At 46.0% G+C, this 25,718-nt stretch overlaps 7 protein-coding genes across 7 annotated transcripts; 2 read left to right on the top strand and 5 right to left on the bottom strand.

Moving 5' to 3' along the window:
- Positions 1-1,723: 1,723 nt before the first annotated feature.
- On the bottom strand, positions 1,724-3,430 carry N7469_006777 (HET domain-containing protein; the record flags this gene model as incomplete). Its single annotated transcript, XM_056645695.1, has 2 exons — positions 1,724-3,027; positions 3,088-3,430. 2 exons carry the CDS (start codon positions 3,428-3,430, stop codon positions 1,724-1,726), a joined length of 1,647 nt encoding a protein of 548 aa, XP_056499136.1.
- A 1,096-nt stretch (positions 3,431-4,526) lies between these two features.
- Positions 4,527-7,859, top strand: N7469_006778 (beta-galactosidase; the record flags this gene model as incomplete). The annotated part of the gene is made up of 3 exons (XM_056645696.1): positions 4,527-5,109; positions 5,166-6,549; positions 6,707-7,859. 3 exons carry the CDS (start codon positions 4,527-4,529, stop codon positions 7,857-7,859), a joined length of 3,120 nt encoding a protein of 1,039 aa, XP_056499137.1.
- Positions 7,860-8,139: 280 nt separating this feature from the next.
- N7469_006779 (GMC family oxidoreductase) lies at positions 8,140-10,081 on the bottom strand (the record flags this gene model as incomplete). Its single annotated transcript, XM_056645697.1, has 2 exons — positions 8,140-9,677; positions 9,745-10,081. 2 exons carry the CDS (start codon positions 10,079-10,081, stop codon positions 8,140-8,142), a joined length of 1,875 nt encoding a protein of 624 aa, XP_056499138.1.
- A 5,683-nt stretch (positions 10,082-15,764) lies between these two features.
- N7469_006780 (Plant methyltransferase dimerization) lies at positions 15,765-17,245 on the top strand (the record flags this gene model as incomplete). Its single annotated transcript, XM_056645698.1, has 5 exons — positions 15,765-15,932; positions 16,017-16,143; positions 16,219-16,342; positions 16,392-16,861; positions 16,929-17,245. The coding sequence occupies 5 exons, from the start codon at positions 15,765-15,767 to the stop codon at positions 17,243-17,245; spliced, it is 1,206 nt and encodes a 401-aa protein (XP_056499139.1).
- A 163-nt stretch (positions 17,246-17,408) lies between these two features.
- Positions 17,409-18,656, bottom strand: N7469_006781 (uncharacterized protein; the record flags this gene model as incomplete). Its single annotated transcript, XM_056645699.1, has 1 exon — positions 17,409-18,656. The coding sequence occupies one exon, from the start codon at positions 18,654-18,656 to the stop codon at positions 17,409-17,411; it is 1,248 nt and encodes a 415-aa protein (XP_056499140.1).
- A 1,377-nt stretch (positions 18,657-20,033) lies between these two features.
- N7469_006782 (UDP-glucuronosyl/UDP-glucosyltransferase) lies at positions 20,034-20,999 on the bottom strand (the record flags this gene model as incomplete). Its single annotated transcript, XM_056645700.1, has 3 exons — positions 20,034-20,189; positions 20,246-20,927; positions 20,989-20,999. The coding sequence occupies 3 exons, from the start codon at positions 20,997-20,999 to the stop codon at positions 20,034-20,036; spliced, it is 849 nt and encodes a 282-aa protein (XP_056499141.1).
- Positions 21,000-24,363: 3,364 nt separating this feature from the next.
- N7469_006783 (sugar phosphate isomerase/epimerase family protein) lies at positions 24,364-25,455 on the bottom strand (the record flags this gene model as incomplete). The annotated part of the gene is made up of 1 exon (XM_056645701.1): positions 24,364-25,455. One exon carries the CDS (start codon positions 25,453-25,455, stop codon positions 24,364-24,366), a length of 1,092 nt encoding a protein of 363 aa, XP_056499142.1.
- Positions 25,456-25,718: the final 263 nt, after the last annotated feature.

Genomic DNA, 25,718 nt, shown 5'->3' on the forward strand with positions numbered 1-25,718 from the left:
ATTACCCCGGTCTATTCCAAAAGATTCAAGACTCTCTAATTGATGCCCAGACAAATTTTAATCTATCTCAATAAGCTGGCATATTCCGAGATTACTCCACCGCACTTATGCACCTCCATGATCATCACAAAGGGGTATATCACGATACTAGCTCTAATAGTAACTCAAACGCAAATGATCCAGATCTCGTCACCGGCACAATTTTAGCAGATTGCAAGTCCTGTCTAGCCTGGTTATACGAGCTAGGTATCCTAAAATCAGGATACGTTTGCTACAATGAAAAAGGCTGGTCTCTCCTCGCACTCACAATAAAAGCGAATGCGAAAAATGGCATAGAAAACTTGATAGAACATTCAGGATATGAACCGGGACCTCTAAGACCACATAGAATACTCACCGATGGAAGTATCGGAATATCAATCTTGAAGTTCGCCATTCCATCAACTAAATTCGACGACACTTATCTCTGGGCTTTGATAAACTGGTGCGATTCTTTCGTGGAACTGGAGGATACGCGTGTCGTGGAAGAATTAGACGCACTAGATCAATATAAAATCGGAATAATAGCCTCGATCAGACTCATCAATAAATTGAGCACTTTAGGAACGAATATACTTGAAGATGCCTCTGGACCTCAAGGAAAATCCATTTGGCATGCTGCGACGATAAATCAGAATACTGTATTTTTGACTTTGTTGAAGACTTCGCACCTCACAGGAATCAATACTAGAGATCATCAGAATAGAACACCCCTAATGTACGCTATTGCGGAAGGGAAGCAGGAATTTGTTGAATAGTCGTGTTCTGAACTTACCAACGACCAAATTCTTTGTCAAGGGGATGGGGTAGAACCTCTACCTTGCGCACTCGATACAACAATTGAATCATGGGATGAGAATTGCGTTGATATCCTAAAGTGTATCTACAGACACCCCGTTTACGTCCGAAAAAGTCAAGATATACAGGCAATTACAAATCATATAAGACAAATGACATCCAGCCTAGTTGTTCAAAAGAATAACCTAAACGGTCGTCTTCAAGATAGGACGCTCACACGAGTACAAACACGGGTTCGCTGGAAGAATGTTAAAGATTGGGCTCGGGGGAAATGTCAAGTTATTATTAATTCTGCTTCTTCGGATTTGTTTCTTCGGATTTGTTTCAGAGTTCGGCTTTTAGAGATTGTTTGGCATTTGCGCGTAGGAGTGGTGTTGGGTTTTTGCAGTATGCTTTGAGGTATAATGTGGTTGCGAGGAGAAGCCTTCGGTCTGATGGTTGGTTTTGATGCCATGAGAATGTAACAGTATCGATGAGAAAAGTGTTGTGATATAACTGATAGAGTCCTTAATTGCTAGAGAAGTCACAGAATTCAGGTTCTAAAAGAAGTATCATGCCGGATTGTATAATAGCATGCAAACTCGGGTACAAACATAGTAGGCATCTCTTCTCAAATCATTGAATAACAATCTCCTGCATCTGTAATCCTTCCTCCAAAAACCAATCCTTACGCCCAGGAGCAGTGAATTTGGCCAATCGTCGATATACGCCGTCACGCACCGGCAGCATCACCAGCCCAACAGGTCCTGGTCCAACACCCCACGCAATCTGGATACAACAAACACGCAAACAACAATCATCCTCCCAATGAGAGTTCTCTATCCCACTCTGAGAATCCAGAATATAGTCCAAATTCACATTCCCAATAGAATCGCCCTTACCCCCCTCAGCTACCGAGATCAGGCTTTTTTTTCTCGACATTCACCTTCGCCGCCCTCATCAAGCCTTTCACCTTGATATATCCTCCATCAACAGCACCGAATGGTAGTTCCTTAACCGCAAGATCCACCTGACAATCAAGAACCTCAAAATCCCGCAAATGCTCCCACGCAAGCGTCAGAATTTCCCCATCAACAGACGCCCACGACCAGGAAGGCGCTTTATACCCGCTCCTTCGAGACCGCGGCGTATGAACCATCCATAATAGTCCCTCCGCCAGTTTTCGCTCCCAAAGTCCAGCTAGGTACCGGCCTCCAAAAACCCGATGAAATTCTTCCGCCACACCGGCCAGCGCAATCAATTTATCATAAGAAAAGGCCAATCCGCGATCCCCATAATCGGCTAGTACCTCGCTCCATGCGAGTTCCGCTTCCATGATAGCTGCTGATGGTTCACGCTGGATTTCATTACAGAGGAGATTAATTGGGAGTCGTTCTGAGCCAACTATCTTCCCTCCATATGCCTCGCCGTATAGAATGGCGTTGTCCTCGCGACATTGCCAGGTTAAAGAGTCGGTGCCGAAGACAAGGATGCGTGGGGAGAGCAGTCGTTCACCTAGTGTCCAGGCTCGAGCGTCAACTGGTCGTGGGATGGTGGTAGTTGCCTCTGCGCGTCGGCGAATAAATAACATTCCTCTAATTTTATGTTCAGATTTCGAAACTGCATCTTCGTTGCCAGCATAGTCAGTCGGGATTTCTGATATTTTAAAGCGAAGGTCACAGTCTAATGGTCGGAGACAATGTAGGAAACCTTCATGAACAGAGCGTGCCCCAGCGGCTACGATAGTCAGTGACGATCGCTTGTAGATATCGCGCATCCGGGCGATCTCCTTATTCTTATCGTCATCGTCATCTTGAATGATACACAGCGCATCGATCCATAGGTACCGCAGACCCAGATTTCTAGTAGTCTGGACCGCATCGCGGATCGTGAGCGGGGCGTCAGATTCGTTGAAGCCGGTGAGTACATGGGTTGAGAGTGTATCCTTGGTGGTGGTGAGGGGCTGAGGGCCACCCCAGATATAGCTCAGCGTCGTGTACGGCGCAGATTTCCCTTTTGCTTCGCATAAGCGGATTTTGCCTGTATCTGGATCTGGCCGAACGTCCAAGACTCTAGTTGGCAGAGGTGATGTTCCGGGATGGCAGTGGGAGTGAGCTGAGCAGGCGTTCAGCAAGATGGAGGACTGATCGAAGAGATGAGCGATAGTCGTTTGAATTGAACTGTATGGTAAAGTTGAGCTGGAACTTGCGTCTGTTTTAATCCATTGAGTCAAAGTGAGTCATCTACAGGGTTACGTTTCAATTGACGCACAGAAGAATAACTCATAGCTGCGACGAGAATAAGCAAGCTTTTCTACGCGAATCTCCAAAATCAGTGTATGCCGACTGACGGTATCATTTTCCCAATATTTTATAAATTTCAGGCAGACAGTCAGTGGTACATGACTCAGTGATTCAGGATATTCGTAGTCGTTCACTGCGGCTGCCAACTCGATACACCAAGCGCAAGTGCCATCGCGTTGGAGCGAGACAAGATCCGTTTTGTAGGAGAATTCATGTTGTGTATTTGAGTCCGCGTTCTCGTCAAGTGGAATTCGAGAGAAAATGACTGAGCAAGCAGCGCAAAGGGGAATGGGTGTGATGGATTCGTCCATGGTTGAAGTTGAATTTGATGCGGGGGAAATGCGGGGATACAGTCGGAGTTAGTCAGCCACGTCTTAGAGAGCGCTTGTATATTATCTTTGTATAATTTAATCGAGATATACTCGGAGAAGATTGATTTAATCCATGAGAATGGATTATCGGATTTCTTTTAATACCACTTTATTGTGGAATTTCAGAATCTCAAAGAAAGCCACCGTCTAGAATCCTAGTGGATCATTCATGATCTGGTTGAATCTATGCAAGATTGGCGTCTATATTTACCTTGTAGGTACACAGAGTACTTTCAAGGCTAAAAGCTTAGATTTCTTAGAGCTCTTAAGAAAACATTTGCTATTTTATTCACATAGTCGAGCACCCTTTGCATCAATGACTTAAATGACGCTCTGCAATCCTAGAGCTGTCAGATTTCTGGAATGCTTCTCAATCCATACCCGAAGGGCCCAGGTATCAACAATAACCAGCCCGATAGTCCCTCCGAACTAAATACTGTAACCCACAATAGCATGCAGCTATCACATGTTTCTCCACCTATTATATGACTCCAAAGCTTCGAAGCTTGCGAGTCAAGTGGGTTAACTGGCCGAATCGGGGAAATTAGGCCCGAGAATTACCCCGAGCATATCAACGTGCAGCTTTGGGCGTTGAGATACATTGTACTCGCATTTAGAGCAAGAATTGGGTCACCCAAACATTTGTCAGGATCAGTCTTACTGTTATAAGGGTATCCACTCTGCCAACCCTTAAATCATTGATTTGATCCTGGAGTTTTTGCCATTGCGTCCAAAACAACCTCCCATTGTATGTCGCGTAGAAATCCACCATAAACACGGCATTGGGTATACACAATTTGATGCAAAGACCCTTCGTCATACAAGAGAGAGGGGCAAGTGCAATGTACCCAGAATCCCCGCACGAACGAAGATCTAGTTCTTTTTAGGGCTTTGCTGCCGGATTCGACTACTGACATTTAAGAGACCTGTTGTCGTGGGATCCATGGAAGACGAAGTAAATTCTAATCGTATATTATCCCAAGAAGGAAATACCATCCCGATATAGCTGTCCGCTTTATCTTCAATCACTTGCATCATGCTCGAACTCGATAATAGTCGAAACGACTGGGAGAACCCGCGTATCTTTCAGCGAAACAAGCTCCCTCCCCGAGCTTACTTTCTACCAGAAACATCCTTGTCTCTCAACGGCCAGTGGGGCTTTCACTATGCCACTTCTCCTCTGCTAGCTCCTGAGATCGAAAGTCTCAATGAGAGTGGTATACCAGAAGCCGCGGAATGGACAAGCATTGTTGTTCCTGGTCACTGGCAATTACAAGGTCATGGAAAGCCTAATTATACAAACACAGTATTTCCATTTACCTGTGATCCGCCTCAGGTCCCAAGTCAGAATCCAACCGGTACATATCGGAGGTCTTTTGATGTCCCGCCTGATTGGGACTCCTCAGCTCAACTTCGCCTCCGATTCGACGGGGTAGACAGTGCATACCATCTCTGGTTGAATGGACAAGAAATTGGATATGCACAAGGTAGTCGGAATCCATCGGAATTTGATATATCGCCATTTGTTCATCGTAATACGAAGAATGACCTGGTTGTGCGTGTTTACCAGTGGTCAGATGGGTCGTACATCGAGGACCAGGACCAGTGGTGGCTCTCCGGTATGCCTGCTTTTAAACACCTACACTGTCATAACAGAGACTCAATAATTGACCAGGTATCTTCCGCGATGTGAATTTACTTGCATTTCCTTCCAAGGCGCGGATTGAAGACTTTTTCGTCAAAACTGAATTTGACGAATTGTACGAGGACGCCGTTTTGATGATCACGGTCAGTCTAGCAACGACCGAGCCCGTGTTTTTGCAAGCTACGCTATTGGATAGAGTATGTCCAACAGCTACAGTGGGGTCGGAAAATGCATCTCAAGTAGAGAGTGGGCACACTGTCTTGAAAATTCCTGTGAAGAGCCCTCGAAAATGGACAGCAGAAACGCCACACCTCTATGATCTCAGTATCTGCATACGAAGTGCTGTGGACGAAGAACCCTTACAAAAAATCAAACACCGAGTTGGCTTCCGTCAAGTTGAAATCAAGAAAGGAAATATCACAGTCAATGGTCAGCCGATTCTATTCCGCGGTGCCAACCGCCATGACCATCATCCTCAATTTGGTCGCGCCGTTCCACTCTCCTTTCTCCGCGAAGATCTTCTCTTAATGAAACGCCACAATCTCAATTCACTTCGATGTTGCCACTACCCATCTCATCCGCGACTATATGAGCTATGCGATGAGCTCGGACTATGGATTATGGACGAAGCAGATCTAGAATGCCATGGTTTCTACGACGCAGTCGCACAACCCCTCAATCTTCCAGACTCAATGGACTATGAGGAGCGAAAGAATCATACCTTTGACAAGGCGGCACAATATACGAGCAATAACCCTGAATGGAAGGAAGCTTACCTAGATCGTGCAATTCAAATGGTTCAACGAGATAAGAATCACCCTTGCATCGTGATCTGGTCTCTTGGGAACGAAGCTTTTTACGGACAGAATCAACTGGCCATGTATGACTATATCAAGGCTATTGATCCGTCTAGACCTATTCATTACGAGGGAGACCCACAGGCTAAATCTGCAGATATGTTCTCCTACATGTATCCGTCTGTTAAGCGGATTGAAAGATTAGCTGTGGCAGAAGGTGAAAATTTTACAAAGCCTATTGTATTGTGTGAGTACGGTCATGCAATGGGCAATGCTCCGGGTGCGCTGGAGGAATATATGGAAGCATTCCGGAAGTACCGGCGGCTTCAAGGTGGATGGATATGGGAATGGGCAAACCATGGACTTTGGGACGAGAAACGCGGTTTTTATGGATATGGTGGTGATTTTGGTGACTATCCTAATGACGGAACTTTTGTCATGGATGGCCTCTGTTTCAGCAATCATACTCCAACCCCTGGACTTGTCGAATTACGAAAGGCTTACTCTCCCGTTCATGCCTCTTATGGCAATAAGACCATCGATATCGAGAATCGATATGATTTCTCTGGATTGGAGCATCTAGATGCTTTTTACCGGGTTGAGCTACTGGATTCAGAGTAAGTCTGTATCCTACCACTACATATTGACGGAGCAATCGTGCTTTTCCACACTTCTTTCTCCAATAAAAACGATAGATAATCACCATATATAGCACAGTTACTATGAGTGAGCTGCAGTAGAAGCATTCAGAATGGAGACTTACCTGTATTCTAGGGCAAGCATCATCTCAAGCGGCATTCTCGAACTCCCACCCGTGAAGCCCGGCAATACAGGCAGCATCAAGTTCATCCCTGAACTACCGGATAGCAACAACGGAGAGATCTGGCTCACTGTAAGTTTCCGAAACAAAGAAAGCACAGCCTGGGCTCCAAGTGGACATGAAGTTGCATGGTTTCAACATCCTCTCAAATCACCCCCAATCACTCGGCCTTCGTCGTCTCGATTCCCTGTACGGATCGAAGGTAGCAAGCTATACCATACAATTATTGGTTCCAGTTTCGAACTTGCCTTTTCAAGATCGACAGGTGGCTTAACAAGCTGGATCAGTCAGGGCCGCCAGCTCTTAGATGTGGATGAGACGACAGGCAGTGCACTAGCACCCGGGTTCTGGCGACCGCCGACTGACAATGACATGCCTTGGACACTTGGGGAGAGACGACGATATGGACTCGATGACATGAGACTTCAACTTCGAAGCATGAAGATCTCCCAAAGCAGCGAAGACTCTGTAGTAGTTTTCACTGAGACATGGGCCGGTCCTCCTGTTCTCGCCTGGAGCTTTATAGCTAGAACAACCTACACAATAAACGGAGACGGCACTATCTGCATTGAGACACACCTCTTGCCAAAAGGCTCGGTTCCCTCAGAACTTCCGCGGATGGGACTGGATCTGCGTCTAGTGAACGATTTAGATAATGCGACATGGTTCGGCTTGGGACCTGGAGAGTCATATCCAGATAAGAAGCGTTCTCAGAAACTCGGGATTTTCAAAGCGAATACAGATCAACTTCATACTCCGTATGAAGTTCCCCAGGAGGGTGGAAATCGATCTGAAACTCGTTGGCTGAGAATGACTGATGGTTGTGGTTGGGGAATAGTTGCCTGTAGAGAGTCTGTTGAGTCGGACAAAGACACTACGACTCAGTTCCAATGGGCTGCATCTCGTTACAGTGCGAAGGATATTGAGTCTGCGGAACATCCGTGTGATCTTGTGCGTGGGAAAATCGTTCATGTTCGACTTGATGCCGAGTGCAGTGGAGTAGGAACGGGTGCTTGTGGTCCACCTACATTGGAGAAATATCTCGTTGCTTGCGAAGAACGGACGTTCAAGTTTAGCTTAGCTCCGTATTTTGGTGACGGATTTTGAGTTTGTTCGATATTGAATGTAGTCTGTGATTTTCTCTAACCGAAGCAACACTTCTTTCAAATTTTCATTTGACTATCTGGGTTTGTTGACTATTAGATTGCTACATCACATACCCATATTGAACGAAGTCAGAGGCTCAAGTTCAACCTTGAAATTGATTATAAATTATATATAAACGAGGAATCTATCCATCACCAAACAGAGTCGTTGATATTCAGAGCTATAATACAACACACAACTACCCCTCGTCTCATCTAGAAAGCGAAATGGGGCACGTGGCTTAAGAGTCGGACTCGAGCTCCTTGAGGATCTCATCGGCGGCCTTCTCGGCAACCATGTAAGTGGAGACCGCAGTGAAGGTTCCGGGAATCTTGGGGTAAACGGAAGCATCAACGACACGAAGACCAGAGACACCACGAACACGGAACTTGGAGTCCAGAACGGCCATGGGGTCATCATCAGCACCAATGGGGCAAGTGCAGGAAGCGTGGTGGCCCCAAGCACCATCCTTGACATACTGCTCAACATCCTTCTTAGACTGGACCTTGGAGCCGGGGAGAACCTCGGTGACGTTGACCAGCTGTCGGTCAAAGGCGTCGCGTGCCAGCTCAATGGCTTCGTAGAGAGCAGTAAGATCAGCATCGTAGTCTCCAACACCAGTGTCGAAGTAGTTGAAAGTGATCTTGGGCATATCAAGGGGATCCGCGGACTGCAGAGCAACGGTACCAGCGGAGTTACGAGGGTGAGCCTTCAGGATAGCCCAGGTAAACCAGTTGTGCTCATCAGTGGCGTTAATGCTGTAATCGGGGAAGTATCCGCGGAAGTTGACGGGGCCACCAAAGCAGAAGATATCGAAGTTATCATCGGAGGTGGAACTCTTGTAGAGCATGGTAGCAGCCAGACCGGGGGAAGAGTAGATACCACGGTCACCCAGAATAGGCGACTCCCAGTCGTTAATGCATGGGTCTTGCTGATCGCGAATGCTGAAGGTGCACTTGTCCAGGCAGGAGAAATCCTTCTCGACCTTGCCTTGCACGGAGATTTCATAGTGGTCCTGAAGGTTGGTACCAACACCGGGCAGATCACTGATAACCTTGATGCCGAACTTCTCCAGCTCCTTGGCGGGTCCAACACCACTGAGCTTCAGAAGCTGAGGAGAGTTGTAGACGCCACCGGAGACAATGACCTCACGGGAGGCGCTAGCAGAGCCGGGAACACCAGCAGTAGCGTACTTGGACAGAGGGCTGGCCTTGTAAAGGTGACGGCCGTCGAGGAACTCAACACCCGTAGCGCGGGGAGGGTTCTCAGACTCATCGAAAACAACCTTGGTGACGTGGGTGTTCATACGGACATCGAGAGGGTACTTCTTGGTGCCGTTTTCGTACTTGGCGTCGCGGACAGCAAGAATAAACTCACGAGCACCGTTACGGTGAGCATCGTCGGTCGAGATAGGGATTTGGTAGTATCCGGGCTCGGTATCACGGCTCTTGGAGTCGAGGTTGGCATCACCGGCCAGCAGAGTACCAATGTTCATAACGTTGTCTGTCAGGTTACCAAGAGCAAATGCACCACCAGTGAGCATGCTCAGAAGCTGGGGGTCCTTCAGAACAATACTAAGAGGCGCAGTCTCAGTCGACAGCCAGCCGTCGTATCCGTGTCCCTCCTTTCCGGGAAGCAAATAGTTGTTGCGCTCGAGCTTGGTGAAGTACTTGCGCATGTTTTCGGGAGTCCAAGTGTTATCTCCGGTAAGGGTCGAGATGTATTCGAAGTCAGATTCGTGGGGGTAAACCGCAATCAAGGCGTTGTGGGCAGTGCATCCTCCAAGGGTACCGGTGCGAGGGTAGAGAGTTCCCTTCATCTTTGATCCCTCCGGGGGGATTCAGACCAGTGTATAAACCGCCATCAGGTGTGTCGTAGCTAGTCTTCCAGTCACGAGCCTGACGCTCTTCATCCTCGTAATGGTGAACGAAGAAGTTCCAGGAAAGCTTCTCATCCTCGGAAGATCTAGCGGAGTAAGCAGGAATGGTGTAGTTATAGTTCTCACCCTGATCATCACCAGCCTCAAGCAGAAGAGTCTTGTGACCAGCCAGAGCGAGACGAGCAGCCAAAGGACCACCACCAGCACCAGAACCCACAATAACATATTCATAATTTGTAATATTGACCGCGTTGGCCACGCCGACTGTGGCGACCAATAGGCCCGCCAGATAAGAAAGAAACATTATAATGATAAAGAATGACTGAAAGAATGACTGGTTTGTTTCAAAAGGTACCCCATGTCTGGTTTTATATCGCGGGAGAAAGTACTACGCCCTAACCTTGCATTATGCCCATCATCCACATTCATCCTCTCTTTCGAACCCTCGAGGGCTGTCATGCCGCGGCAGTGGGGTAAAGACGCTAGTGTAGGTCGTGGATTATCCGGCCAAAGACAGCCTAGTCCCGAACGTTTACAGCAAGACTGTCCGAACGATCGTCGATAGTTTAATTCCTGGTCCACTTTTTCCCACCTGCCATCCCTGCTGATCACCAATCAGATCCACACCATGCATCGGCGGTTTCTCCTTTCCAGAAGAAACGTGGATGTCAGGGTCCATGCAAGTCCATTTTGCCATGGTAGCGCGAGCAAGCTTGTTTCAGGGGTTGAAATGACAGCACTTATCATTTGTTGTGTTTAAGATGAGATTCATCAGGTGCATCTTTCTTGCATCTTGCAGCCTTGGATTGGAAAAATCTGGAAAGCTCCTTCAGGGTTTCAAGCTTGTAGCACACCACACATCGTCCTTTCGACCACACTAGATTCTAAGACGTAGGGCTCAACAGACACGCTTGCGATACCGAGGTCACCCTCTTAGTTTTGTGGTTCGGTTCGACCGTTAGACCCATTTGTGTCACTGAACGGACCGTAGTAAAGCCCCAGATGTGGGTGTATCCAGGCGGGTCCGGCTTTGGACTTCATATGTCTTCTCCACCAGATATCTTGAGTTCTTTCCCCGACCATTCAGAATTGGTAGGTGAAGTGGATGCTCGTGTCCAGCCCGGTACATCCGACCAATCTTCCGACTCCCGAGAACGGTTTTGGACGATCTCTTTCCTGCGCCGCAATGGCGTCGTAGTCCAAGCCTGGCCACAAAGTCTATTATACTTTCGTCAACAGCTTAGATGATCATCTCGAAGCACATCGTCTTTTCTTTTTCTTCTTCCTCTTGTTGATTACAGTTAACCATTGTGCTAATAGCGATGTTTTAATCAAGCGTGTTGTTTAAGGAGAGTTGGTTGCGGAGTATGAAGAAGCTCTGACGATCAACACAAGCGGTGTGGCAATGTGAAGCAGCACGTTGGCCCACTACATCCCGTCTCTACGCACGGTTAAAGGTTTTTTTTTTTTATGATCAACACAATTCCCATAGGATGCTAACAGTCTAAGAGCTAACTACTGATTTGTCGTAGCGTTTATTTTTAGCCTCGTGGTTCCCCCAGCTTTACCACAAAGAGGCACAGTACAAAATTGTCTTATTGGATGGAATAGTTCCTTCCCTTATACAATCCGTACATCGCCGCGTACCCCGTATGCCTGCATAAGTGTATTTCCCGGACTTGTAAATCGTGGATACTAGTAGCCTAGGATGGGTCTCGGAAGTTCTGCGACGAACACCGAGATAAATGTACGAGTTCATGCGATAAGGGAGACCCCGGAGATTTTCTTGGTAGTTCTAGCACCCTTCTCTATTTGCGATATAAGTGGCATATCCTTGATGGGTCTAGAGGTGGCGCGTCTCCTAATGGTCATGCAGGTTTTGACAGTAGGCTAGAGAAATTGTAGTTTGCTTCATTTGCAATCGAATCTGGACTTTTGTACTACCCATGCTGGTACAATCCATTCACAAAGATGTCAACATATCTACGGAGTTCACTGTGCCCCTTTCTGGTCTTTTGCGCAAAGTCGAAGCCAGGATAGACTCGTGAAAACTTCGTTTTGGAAGTACAACTACGGCTCCCCATAGTCGCAATCGGTGCAATAAACGAGTTTTATGTTACTTGCATCATTAGTATTACTTCCCAAGCTTATTATAGCTTGAATTTTGTATTATGTTATATCTCCGCTCTTCTGTTATCTACTTGGGTTGCTACTTCGTATTCTAATTGAGATTACATAAAACTATATGACAGAGAATCTGGACAATTGATCAGCTGTATACTTATGTAGATTCTGAAGGATCCATCCTTGCCGCCCACAGGTGGGAATCAAATACAGTTGTCTATATCGTTTTGATAGAAATACTATAGAGCTTTTCATAACGCATTTTTATCGTTTTTGTTATACTACGGTATTTCAAAAAAAAAAAAATCGGGTTTTATGGAGGCTTTATGAAGGTTTTATAAATTATCAACAATATACAATCTTTGTATTAGAGTATATAATATATAAAATACTATACAGTGTATAAACCACCACACAATGCGGAAACCACCGCACAACGCGTAAAGTACTATACAACGTGTAGAACAACAATACACAAAATCAACGCACAAAGCCTAGATACCAATGTTAGCAAAAAGAGGGATTGAAAAAAAAAGGAATGAAAAAGAAAAATGCCTACTTTTCTTTCGATGATTATATATATCTCCCGGATATGAGCCTGTGTCACTATCGGCTATTGTAAACTACTTTGAAAATTCAATCAAAAACTTGGAATCAAAAGAAAACTATATAATCAACAAATAAAATCATTGAAATATCAAAATAATACAGTATCTTCATATGAATGGTTAATTCTAAAATACCAGTTTTTGGAAAATGCGATCCAGAGAACAATACTCTACCTATACTATTATTCTACAGTCAAAAATACCGGATCAATCTAGGAAACCGTTCTATATACTGTTTTACAATACCTGTACTGGCCGGCGAGGATGATGGAGTGAGTCAACGAATGTTGTTAGAAGAATGACTGTTCTAACAACACTCATTCAACGAGTCAAGTCGACTACACCGACTTCGGCTATAGAGTGCCGTATTAGGGCGCTATGTAGTACATACCGTAGTAAAAAGTATCCATATTGGGGGATTCATGAGCTCAACTAAACGTCCCAATCACACTCCAGTGCTGTTGAAATGATGTGATGCACCACTTCCTTTCAAGCTTCAATAAACCTTTAACTAGATCTGCCAGCATATACTTTGATACCTTTAAATAAGTCACTGATATCGAGATATCAGACCACAGTCAAGCCCTGAAGCTGTCTCTGTTGATGCCACATGACTAGCGTCACCTCTTCTTCCCTCACGGCTCTCCTCTCTCCTTCATCCTTCATCATCCATCACATTCATACGAATATTATGATTCATTCCCACTTGATCTACCCAGTTGATTAAAGGGCCTCTGAGTTTCTGTCAGTCTCACCTAAGAATTGTATTCACAAATGTTAAACTTGGAGTCATTTTTCGTATTGGCGATAAGGGCTCTTTTTATTATCCCGAACTTTACTCGGATTTACGGCCGAAGACCTTTTTGCAAAGTATACCCCGAGATTTAATACTGGACGTCATAACATGATACCTCAACCTGACGAAGCTGCGCTCGAATCGATCGTGGCTAGTATACAATATACTCTATATTTCATTAATTACCCATCTACTATACAAATCAAATCCAGAAGGTGCGTTGAATAGTGCACAAACCGGTCTCTCCCAGGTTATTCTCCTGCTGCGTGATGGTATATTGACCACTGGTTACATCTTCCTTGGCTGGCAACTGCCCTATTCATTGCGTCTTCCATTGTTTCTATCGTTCTTTTTCCCCCATTCGAACCTGTTTGTTTGCTTATCAACTCGACTACGCAAATGTTTGAGAAGTATCAACCATAGTCCAAAGATCAAAAAGAACACATAACTCGGTATACCTTCCGGGGAAAAGCAATGTCGAAATGAGAAGCCGCGCAATTACAAAAACTAAAGTGGCACTTGAATCTGTCGACGGCGAGAAGTCTCCTCGCCAAGTCTAATGGAAATCGGCACCACCCCCTCAAGCAAGATCTCAAGCAAGACTCCAGGATGAAAACGTACTTGCCGCGATCACTCTTTCCACAAGGGAAATTTGCAAGGACGGAGGGAATTTACTGACGATGAGGTAATTAGACTCGAGCGTTCGAATCGGGGCCTCGTGGTAGTTGTCTTCACTCAAGGACTTGCATTGTATCTTGTTCACATTGGGACACTTTGAGGTGGTTATGACGAACAGATACGGGACAAACTCTAGTCAAATATCAACACCGGCCACAACCAAAATGAGGTCTTCAGTATGACAAAGACACGTTGGCAGGTCCTGTTGTCGTTGACCGAATGGCCCTGGAATAAGCAGGTAACATTCTCCATCTGGATGATGGCAGACCATTGAACCAAGCCATTAGCTTCTTCTTTACAGGGAATAATTTCATGATAAAAATCATGGACGATGATCTTAGAATGATAAATCAAAAAATTCGAGCTACTCGTGGAGGATTGCGATGCTTTTGTGTGATCATATTCGTCACCGTTGTCTATCAAATTTCCTTCGATTGTCCCATATTGGCATATACCAAGCGTTCAATCTAATTCTTTTATTCTGGCTATGAGCTGGTGGTAGATTCCATCTTCGTTTTCATTCAAGAGTGTCTTCCTAGCACTGCAATGTACGTGGGAATATCTCGCCGCCTCAAGAAACTTGGTGCGAACCTTCTACTATAATTAAATAACCCGCTCTCTGTTTCTCCAATTCACCCTAACTGTCTCGTTTGCGCATTAATTCTCCATTCTCGGCTTCAATGCACGCTTCGAAAGGGTTATTTAATTCCGCTGTTATACCAGCAGGATTCGAGCAGTTCAAAAGATATGTATGAAGGTAACAAAATCTTGGAGTAACCTGACACAAGGATGAAGGATGAGTAAGGTATGTCAAGTCTGTACTATGTATGTAGTGTGGTCTTCGGAATACATCTTTTGGGTCTCTGGTAGTGGTGTGATAGATGCATAAGCCTATTGTGATTCTTTTCACTATACCATGCTCTCTTACCCCTCCTTTTGTTTAGAATACGAAAAGACACCGGAATATTAGTGAGGCTCGCAATTATCGTAAAACATGATCAACAAGGCTACGGGTCAAGGTGCATGAAGGATTCACGCTAAGCCTTAGCTGCTACTTATAGGGTAACAAGTCAACTATCCAAGCTCCTCATGATTGGTGACCTCGGATTGGATTACGCATTGGAAAATGCAAATTCAGATACTATGACCATCTTTGACTAGATCAGGAGTCATCGAGGCTTAGTTGTAGATTTTTTGAACTAGCAGGATGATGATTTGCTTTGATAGGAGCTTGCTAGATAAGCTGATTTCCATGAAAGATACCTTATCTTAGGGTAAGAATATCCGGCATTAATGGGGCATGACTTTTCTCTACTGATGTACTCCGTACAAGAGCTCATAATTGAAGAATGAACATCCTAGCTCGTACCTGGGCATTTCAAACGACTCCTAACAGGCGGAAGTCTCCCGTAACCCCGCCAGTTCTCCACCACGGAGCCTCGTCAATACTAGACCCACGGCGGGACGATCTCCCCCTCTACATCGTGCTCTGTATGGCGAACAAATTTTTAATACGAGCAAAGCGAAAATTGAAGCATGTGTGTCACTTCACTAAAAGTGAAGCGATATGTGCGTTGATGGAGTCAACTGCAGCGTTCTCGGAAGAGAAATTGACGCGGGTTACAGTACATTGCTGTATCCATGCAACTATTAGTAGCAAAGCCCCCCAGTCATCGTCAGATTAATCTTTGAAATTGATCTGAAGCCCTTGGGACTCTTTCAGTTGACTTGGAACTGCCGTCAAGGCCCAATAGCAACCTATACAAGCTGTCAATATCATAATGGATACCCAACAGATCAAATGTCTACTAGAGCAGACAAAAGTGGCATTAGACGACTTTGAGTCCACACAAGCTGAGACCAGCCGCATTAAAGCTCGTGAGCAGGCTTTAAAATTGGCAGGAGCACTGGAACGACCCCGGGATGCCATTTTGAGAATAGCTTATACTGTAAGAATGTCTTGCCTGATCATAGCGAGCATCATCATACACGGATGTTTCAGTATGCCTTATATCAATGACTAATTTCTGAAGCCTGCCGTTGTCATGGCTGTCAAGGTAGCCCTTGATATGGAAGTGTTTCCTGTGCTTGCAGATGCAGAGTCACCAGTGCCTTTAGCAAAGCTGGCGGCAGCAAAGCCTGCCGATCCCTTGCTTGTTGGTCAGTAAATCAAATCCAGAAAACCAGAACTGGAAGTCATTGATCTGTTGAAAAATTGTTACTAATCCCTCACAGAGCGCATTTTGCGCGTTCTTGTTGCAAATGATATCATCGAAGAGCCTACCCCATGCGAGTACTTGCCAACTGCATTGTCGAAGGAGTTGACTAAACGACCCTCGATAGGCGTGCTTGAGTCACTGTATTATTTCCTATTCCCCTTCCCGATACAGTATTGACAATATATTCAGCTTCTGCGAGTTCTTGCCCTCCTTCCAAAAGACACCAGAGTTCCTCGAGTTGACCAATTATCGAAACCCCGATGACCCGCTCGTTGCTCCATTGCAGTACACAAATAAACTCGGAAAGTTAAATGGATTCACTTGGCTATGTCAGAATCATGATGCTTTGAGTCGATTCAACAGTTTTATGGAAGGTCAAAGGGCCGATCGTTTGCATTGGTGCGATTGGTTCCCAGTCCGCGAGCGAATCCTGGACCATCCGGAACTCAGCCCCGAAACACCCTTGATCGTCGACATAGGAGCTGGTCGAGGCCATGACCTGATTGGCTTCAGAGAAAGACTCCCAGATGCACCCGGGAGACTGATCTTGGAAGATCTTTCTACTGTCATTGATGAAGTTCGTGATGCTCAGGACCTCTTAGCTGCAAAAGTGGATACGCAGGTGTTTGACTTTTTCAATGAGGTCCAGCCCATCCAGGGTAAGTCAATGTGTAAATTGTAGGATCTCCTGGGATATGAGCCTGAGGTACTAACATCATGATATAGGCGCAAGAGTCTACTATTTCAAAAATGTTCTTCACGACTGGTCCGATGAAAGGGCAACGACTATCTTCAAGAACCTGAAGCCCGCCATGAAACGGGGGTTCTCGAAGATTATAATGGAAGAATACATCCTCCCTGACCAGAATGCCAGCCCGCTTCCCTGTGCAACAGATATGGCCGTCATGGTCTTTTGCTCTGGTCTGGAGCGGACGCGCCAACGCTGGGAGAATCTGCTGATAGCAAATGGCCTACGAGCTATAAATTACTGGACACGCCATGGCGAGGGACTTGGAATTGTTGAAGCTGAGCTTGCGGAATAATGTTCAAAATAAAATCAGGCGGACTTCATTTACGCGCAATATGCACAATAGCTTCGAGCGTTAATGGTATTGATTCCGCACCTTCCGACAAAAGTTTCGTTCTGAATACTCCAGAGATAAGAATAATAAAGAAATTCGTCCAATAAAGTCATGACTTCGAAAATTATGAGCATACGGAAAAGTCGGTAATCCAGCGATGTTGAAGCAAATCCTGTGCGGAGCTCCGCTCATCTGGGTCAAAGCGAATCATAAGACCCAAAAACTCAATGAAAGCGGTAATCTCTTCCTCTCCCATGTCTTCCGGTTTGTACTCCATGAAAAACTTGGCAAGTGGCTCTGCTCTTTCATCTTCAGGCAAAGGATCCACCAAAATACCATCTGATGTAAGGTTGAGGTCTAAGTCCTTGCAAGCGCTCCGTAGATATTCAGGTACCGGGCCCAGTCGGTCAATAAACATAACCATTTGCTCGCGTTCTGTTTCATTCATACCCCAACAGCAATCTTCTGGTGCGAACAATGGTATATCGGTAATGATGCGGAAAATGACGCATCCAAGTGCCCAAATGTCAGCCTTGCAAGTGACATTTCCTGTATCCATCACGACTTCGGGAGCACGGTATGGAATGGGGTAGGCGTATTTCCGACTTGGTACGTCTGCGGGATGGTTGGAAGCGCCTAGGTCAACCAAGATAACATTGGCATTCGTAGGGTCGGATTCCGGAATGTAAATTCCCTCGTCAAGCCAGTAGGGTTCATCAGAGAGGTTCAGTTCATTGCCCCTCTGATTCTTCGCCTCAATTTCGGTCTCAGTATCCTTGTCAATGTCGTGAGTCAAGGCTAAGAGTAGATTTCCCGGATGAACATCGCCGTGCATGATGCCATGTTGGTGAAGATAGTCAAGAGCTTGTAGTGTCTGAATCGAAGCCCTGCGAGAGAATGCATAGGGTGCTGGCTCCTGCCCAGCTTTTCCACAGTCGAAAGTGAGTGCTGTCTCAAGACTCCTCCCCAACGGGTTTGTAACGAGGCAAATATGTGATCCATTTGGACGCTCGTGAATAAATTGGTCCAGAAGTTCGACGACGTGGTCCTTGCCTGGATGACCGGGTACCTGGCCTTCTTGCAGGAGTTTCATTGAGGATATTTCGTTTGAAAGAATGCTGCTGGATGACATGCGGCCAACCTTGATGGCAACATATCGGCTCTCCTCCATGTCTCGTGCCAACCAGACTGATGCGTAGCTCCCTTGGCCTAGTTTTCGAAATGGTCGATAGCGACCATCCTTTAGGGTATCGCCGGGCTCGACTTTGAAAGTCCTTGCAGCAGCAGCTTTTGCTTTCCTTTCAGAATCCTCGAGTGCCGATGGTAGTAGATCCTCGTACTCCACTGTCTCCGGTATGACGCCGTCAATCATGACACGAGGTTGAATGAAGGTCAAACTGATGGTGGACTGGAACTGATCAAAATGAGAGCGTTGGAAAGATTATTCAGGCGACGAAGGACTTTTTCAAAATTGCAGTGAGATAGATGAATGACTCAAAATGGTTGCTCTATTGAAAGAGTAACATGGTTGGTTACACTCACTCACTCGGGTCATGTGATCTAGATCTATAAACGACACACCTTCTACAATTCACCATTCCTCGGGCCATTTTTCTTAATTGTGAACATCCCTGAGATATAGATTATGCAAGATTTATAGGTAGGCAAGCTCAAATTTACTGTTGATTAAATCTCAAATTCGCCGACAGCGCATGCACTTCAAAATTGCTAGGACAAATTCCTTCAATTGTAAGATCTAGTAAGCTGTGTAAGTCATTCAGTCACATCTGACTACAGATTACTTTAGATTATTCTATGATCCAGAACCATCCGATAGCTCGAAACATTGAAACTATTTATGTGTACACCGGGTGGGGTGTACAAATAATAGGCAATACAATACCCTATTTACTATTCTAGATATCTTGCAATTTGTCAGCCGCATCTTCAATACCGCTGCTTCCGTTTGGTGTATTCTTGGAACACTTCATCACGTAAGTTCATTGAACTCGTTGGACTTGCTAGATGTTTCCTGCAAACCACCACCATACCATAGTTCGTTCAATCATTCAATGTTCCCTGGCCCCAGAATAATACGTGCCACTGCCATCCACACGGCAAGGGCCTTGAACATTCCCAAAACCTTGACATGTGTAGTGGGGAATATAAACCAATTTCTGTTGTCCTTGCAAGGTATCTAGCCAGTATTTGTGTGAGGAAATGCAGGGCAATTCATTCCCCCTATGATCTTGCTCGAATAGCAATAAGGCTTTTCTTAGCTATTGCCGCTTTTATAAAGGTGCTTAGGTCTACTACCAATGAATTGAAGGTCATCACAGGCACACTTTGATTGATCATGTCACTAAAGTCATCCGAATTAGAGAAGAATAATACAGAGGCAATATCGCGTCCGCTGAAGCCACTTGTAGGAGGTCACAGCTGAGACGCTTCCTAATCCTTATCTCCTCGTTGCTAGCACTAGTCAGCAAGAGTATGTCCGTAATCCGACCTTTTCAAGTTATGTTCAATCTGACTCCATGTTGTGGATACTTCGGCCCTGTCCTGGGCCGTAGACTCTCGGAATTCCTCAAGTCCCTGCGAAATGCGACCCATCGCAATCATGCACTTTTGATGCTTGCCCAAAGAGTCGTTTATCTCTCTGAGTATACCGCTCAATGGATACCCTGCTAGACCCCATAACCCTGATTGAAGACACGTTGTAAGAGAGACGATCTTAAAAAAATATGATCTACTCGTGCGACATACCTGCTGTTGGCTTGAGAAGCAACCCTCCCATTGCTTTTCCGATCCCTTTGAAAAGCCCCTTCGCGCCTTCATTTTTGAAACCATCGCGTGGATGTGTTCCTATACCTGTGATACTGAAGTAGATACCGTCTCGGAGCTCCTAAGCTTATATCAGGGCGACTAGTCCTAGGATGGTGCCGGTATGGCTGTTCTTACCTTTCCTGCTGCTGAGAAACCGCTTTGAAGACCGACTACCTGGGGGGCGTCGATAACTGTCGGATCGTGATATAATTTGGGTGCGTTGTGGAAACCTCGGGCCATGCCGAGTGAGAAATCAGCTGGTAACCATACGATGACCTTCATACATTTCTTGGAGATTTTGCTTCCATACGACGCAGCCTCACGGAGAACAATGAATTTGGGTGGTTTCGAAGGGGTCATCGAGCTTTTCATTGTCTTTGCCTTGTCAAGTTGCAGATTTCTTTTGCGCTCTATGCTCTGAACTCGAGCAATTTCATTGACGTGGTCCTCATTGTCCTCGTCATCAGTGTCTGCTTGAGCAGTTGCATCGTCTCGGTTCTCTCCAGCTCCCTGTCCATCATTCTGAACTTGTGTTTGCCATGCCTCATTCCCAAGAGGTGATTCTTCGCTCTCGATGCTGTTTTCCGGAGATGTTTCATCCAGTGAAGAAATTGCAGCCCGGCAAGCCGCGCGGCGATCGAAACGTTCGCGGGGATGACGTGTTGCGCGGACAGCAGAAACAACGTCACTCACAATATCTTTTGGAGCATCTAAAAATCCAGCCACGACATTCGTTATGGCTCCAAAAAGCACCTGGGCACCAGCCGTAAGTGGGTTGGCAGGGTCCATGAATGTATCATATTCGATAGGACGGTGACTGGAGACAGTCAGCATGAAAACTTTGCCAGTTACGGTGTCGTTAGTCGTAGAAAACTTACAGCACAAGCATTTCCGGACTGATCTTTCCGGATTTTACTAGGACTGTTGCTGCAAAGGCACTCAAGTTGATATCAGTATGTTTGAGATGCCAAGCAGCTGGCTGTTTCGAGAGTATAGTGCACCTGGATCGCACGGGATCAAGATTTCGATGAAAACTATGCACCCCGTGGCGTACGCCAGACTCTTCGTGCATTTTCATCGCAATCGCCTGTGCCCGGTCCAGTGTACTTGTCTCCAACGCTTTCTGTATTGCGTCGGAGAGATTTTGGGTGTTCAAGCGTTTATATGGTATCGGTGATGGCCCTGCTCCGGCCCGCGCAACGATACTCCCCCAAAATTGCTGGTCTCCAAAAAATGGGACAATTATCGTCGGCAGACCTAAGGCGAGGCCCGCCGCGGTAGTTCCAGCGCCTCCATGATGTATCACACACGAAACCTGACGAAAAAGCCAATCGTGAGGGCAATTTCCAATCATAAGAATATTTTCCGGCACGTCCTCTGCCCCCAGGTTTCCCCAACCTTTCGAGACGAGAGCTCGCTGTCCAGTTTTTTTTTACCGCTTCAAATACCGTCTTCGTTAATTTGCCAGGATTGTCAACTACGATCGAGCCAAACCCAATATATATTGGTTTTGGTCCTGCATCAAGGAAGGAAACGATTTCCTGGGGTGGCGTGTAGTCGCTCTCTGAAATGAGGAAGCTAAACCCACAGACGTCGATGTTGTTAGCCCAATCGGGAGGCTTAGGCAGTAATGAAGGGGACCTATTTCAAAATTTAGAATATTTCTTTGCTAGTCAGGAATATACCCCTAACCAAAGATATGTATGGGGTACATGTAGTCGGTGGAGTATGCTCGAGGCGGTTACTGTGTCTAGAGGTTGGAGTGATAAGGTGTTTTTGCGGAGCGTGTTCAGAATATCTCCCAACCCTTCCCATACCATCACATCTACAACATTATAGGACATAAAGTTTGCGAGAGTCGGCTTGCAATTCTGTGAATGAACATTTGCTAATGGGTGGGGAAATGACTGAGTTGGTGACCAAGGCATCCTGTCATTCATTAGATATTTGCTATGTTGCGAGAGGTAAATAACTCTCGGTATATCGGATGTTCGACTTACGTGAATATAATATGGAGAGGGATCCCTAGTCGTTGCGCACAATGTATATGGGCCAAACTAGGAGGATTAGCTATGATAGCGTCCGCCACAAAGGACCGTTCTCGATAATCCAAAGCTTTGCTCCATGGGTTTTCCTTGATCTGGTGAAGGTCAGTCCCATCACCCTTCTCAAAGCAAGATCGCCAGCATCCATTGAAGATTTCTCTCATCTCACGCCGACGCTTTTGGATTTCTCCTTTGCGTATTGCCTTGAACCCTGGTAAAAGGCCCGGGTTTTTTACCATGAAAGCCATCAGTTCCGTCGGATCTCCTCCAATGTTGAAAAACTCTAGGCCACTATCGAGAACGAATTGCCGAAAACTTAAATGCGTGGCCAGTCTGACTCGGTGACCGTGGGCTTTCAGTTCTCTCCCCAGTGCAACAAACGGTTGAATGTCGCCTCGAGAACCAATTACCTGGATGACGATATTAAGGTGCAGTGGAAAACGATCGGTCCCGGCGAAAGGCTTTTCTGCACTGTCTATCTGGTCCTCATCACGATCATAATTTATATTCGGGGGTTGGATGTGATTCAATAGCCCTGCGATGCTGGGTTTCTGCGGATCGATATGGATATCTACGCGGCCGTTTTCTAAGATAGACCGTTCTGTTAGTGCATGAAATAGAGATGTCGCCGGGACACTATGCACCTAGAACGCGAGCGCCATCGTCCAGCCCATCATGTATAAATCTCTTTTTGTCGTGGCTACCATCTTGTGATCGCGTTGTATCTTGGAATGACCAATCACGCGAATGAACTACGTTCACTCGCTCGAAGGGATGCCCTGCAGGGGTCGGTGATACAACAGCGGCCATGATTTACTGATATTGTGTGAGGTGTCTAAAAGAAATGCCGATATTGACTCTGTGGAAAAGCGATGGTCAAGGTGGGCAAAGCTCGAGCTAAGTACATCATGGGACGAGGTATTCTACCCTCAAGCACTCTCGCTTTCTAGTAGCGGCGAGATTAATAATTGCTCACGCGACCCGCGTCTCATATACGCTGACAAACTCAAATTCAACCACAAGTGGAAGTGAATGACGTTATGTACTTGCTCGGCCAGGGGTAGGTGAAGCTTGAGGCCAATGTGAGAGTGATTCGAGGGTCCAGATCCTCAAACACATCCGCAGTATCCGGCATTGAGGCTGACTAAAAGAATTTTCTGTGGCAATCAGAGAAGTCCAGTATTTTCTTCAAGTCAGAGTACCTGGCATATAGTCCAGTCAAGTTTTTAGGAAATCATACAATTAAGCAATAAACTAGCTATCAGTCGTAAGGTAAAGCTCTCTATTCAACACCACTACTTTTAGCCGCGTGCAAGGGTCATGAGGCGGTCCAGTAGTGAAGTTTCTACAGTTATTACACAATTGCTATTCAGAGAGGTGCAGAAGGGTCCAGGAGACAGTGGTGAAGCTCTTGGAACTGAGTGTATTGGTAGCTCAGGGGTCGGTAAATAAGATAAATTGTTGTACAGTGCAACAGTAATGAGCACAATGGGACTGACTCTATTAAAAATATCCTGTCGGACATGTTAGTCCACACCAGCTTTAGTGTAAACTGCACGCGCAGCAGGGCCCCGACTCTGATCCCTGCTACTATAGTATTGTTTAGCCCTGATCGCGGTCACATCACCGGATGATAGGGCTGGAATTGGCTGCGTGGACAATTCCTGCATGCCCCTTGTGCTGCAGCCGAACAAAACCCTGGGAATAGATTCATGCACAACTAAAGTTCTTCCGTTTCCTACAGATTTCTCAGCTAACTATATTTTTAATAGATCTATTTAAGTAACAATATTCTAGTTTGGATCAACATAGCTGGGAAAATTTTTCGCACATATTTCAAAGGCTTCCACAATTTTGATAAATTTGCTCTCTAAGGAGGGTGAACTTCAATGAACTGGTGTCCGAAATTAGTCAAAATCAGCCAGATGAATGTGTAGACCTTCGAAATTTTCTGAACGAGTCTAAAATAATGATTCGAATTTTCCAACTGAAGAAAAGAATTTCTTATTCCTCTTCTTCCTCAAATCCAAAATGCAGGCTGCGAATGTCACGGCTGCACAATTTACAGCCACTACCCATGACTTACGGATGAACTTCATTGAATATTAAATGCTCATTGAGAGCGGTCTATCATTGACAGTCGTTAAGATGCAATATGTACAATTCAGATGGGTAATGGAAACAACAGGAACAATGGACCATCCTTTTTTACAGACGGTGCTGAACAGGAGAAGAAGATTCCGGCACAGGAGTATACTTCAAGCTCTTCTGTTCCTGACCCTCGAAGTTAAAGAGCTGTGCAGCCTTGTTGTAAGAGTCAATTCCACGGCGGGCATGGTCGGCAGGTGTGAAAGGGTCAGGGTCAGCAAGGGTGCGGCTAAACAGCTCTAGAGAAACCCAACCCTTGAAGCCAAGATCCTCGAAGAAGACACGAGCGACATCCACAATGGGCAGATAGCCACCACGAGACTCCTCGAATGGGAAAAGACGAGCATTGCGAGACCAGTTCATGCGCACAGGCTGGTTGGGCACATGGAATGGGTGCTTCTCATCAAGAGGAGCATTTAACCGTTCACCATCAACGAGTTGAACGTAGAAGATCTTAGCAGGGTCGATATTCGCATTGCGAAGACGGTCCAGAGATGCAGCCAGGTCCGCCGCAGCGTTGGGAGTGCAACCGGTAGGAGAGGCGGGATCCGCATATACACGACCAGCAATGTTAAATGAATCAAGACAAAGGCCAAAGTTAGGACGATCAACATCGCGAACGACGTCCCAAGAAGCTTCCCAAGTATCAACATGATCGCCCCAGCATAAAGCCTCGTAGACGAATCGGAAGCCTGCACCTGCACCCAAATCCGCTAGACGCTGCAGGTCACGCACGATGACGGCGTGGTCGCCTGTTGTTCGTGGAGCACCGGTCTTAGGGTCTGGACCAAGGAAGTTGGATGGGACCTGAATCATATCGGTACCCAGGGCCCGCGCCAGCGTGAACCATTTAGGAAGCTTCTCATTAATCAGACGGTCGGACTCGGCCCGATCTAGCAGCCCTTCGTACATGGAGAAAGGCTGCAGGCAGATGATGGTCATGCCAAGACGCTCACACATGCGACGTACCGTATGTGCAGCCTCGAGGTGATCGCCGTTGAATATCCGTTGAGCATAACAGTCCAGATCATCGAAGAAGAGTTCCATGCCCTCGAAACCATGAGCAGCAGCTTGCATCAGTTTGCCAGGGAGGTCGTGAATCCATGGCCGTCCCAAGGACATGGAGGCAATTCCGGGGCGGTTAAACGCCATTTTGGAATAATATTTTTGGATGGAAATGCCAGGGAAGCGTGAATGGTGTAGATAACGATAAGGATGTACTTCCTCGAGGCTACTACTCGAGGCACAAGAGGCAACAAAGAAAACACAACTCAGGTTGATGAAAGTGAGATTGAAAAAGAATAGAAGTAAAAAGGTACAAAGCAAGGCAGACCAAAGTCCTTAGAAAACATTCTCCACGAATTTTTCCACTCTCCTTTCTCCTCTTTTCTCGTCCCAACGAAATAAAACATTAT

This window comes from Penicillium citrinum, assembly GCF_028827155.1.
Source record: "Penicillium citrinum strain IBT 23319 chromosome Unknown utg000006l:1.0-3011923.0:1.0-3012962.0, whole genome shotgun sequence".
Classification (NCBI taxonomy): Eukaryota; Fungi; Ascomycota; class Eurotiomycetes; order Eurotiales; family Aspergillaceae; genus Penicillium; species Penicillium citrinum.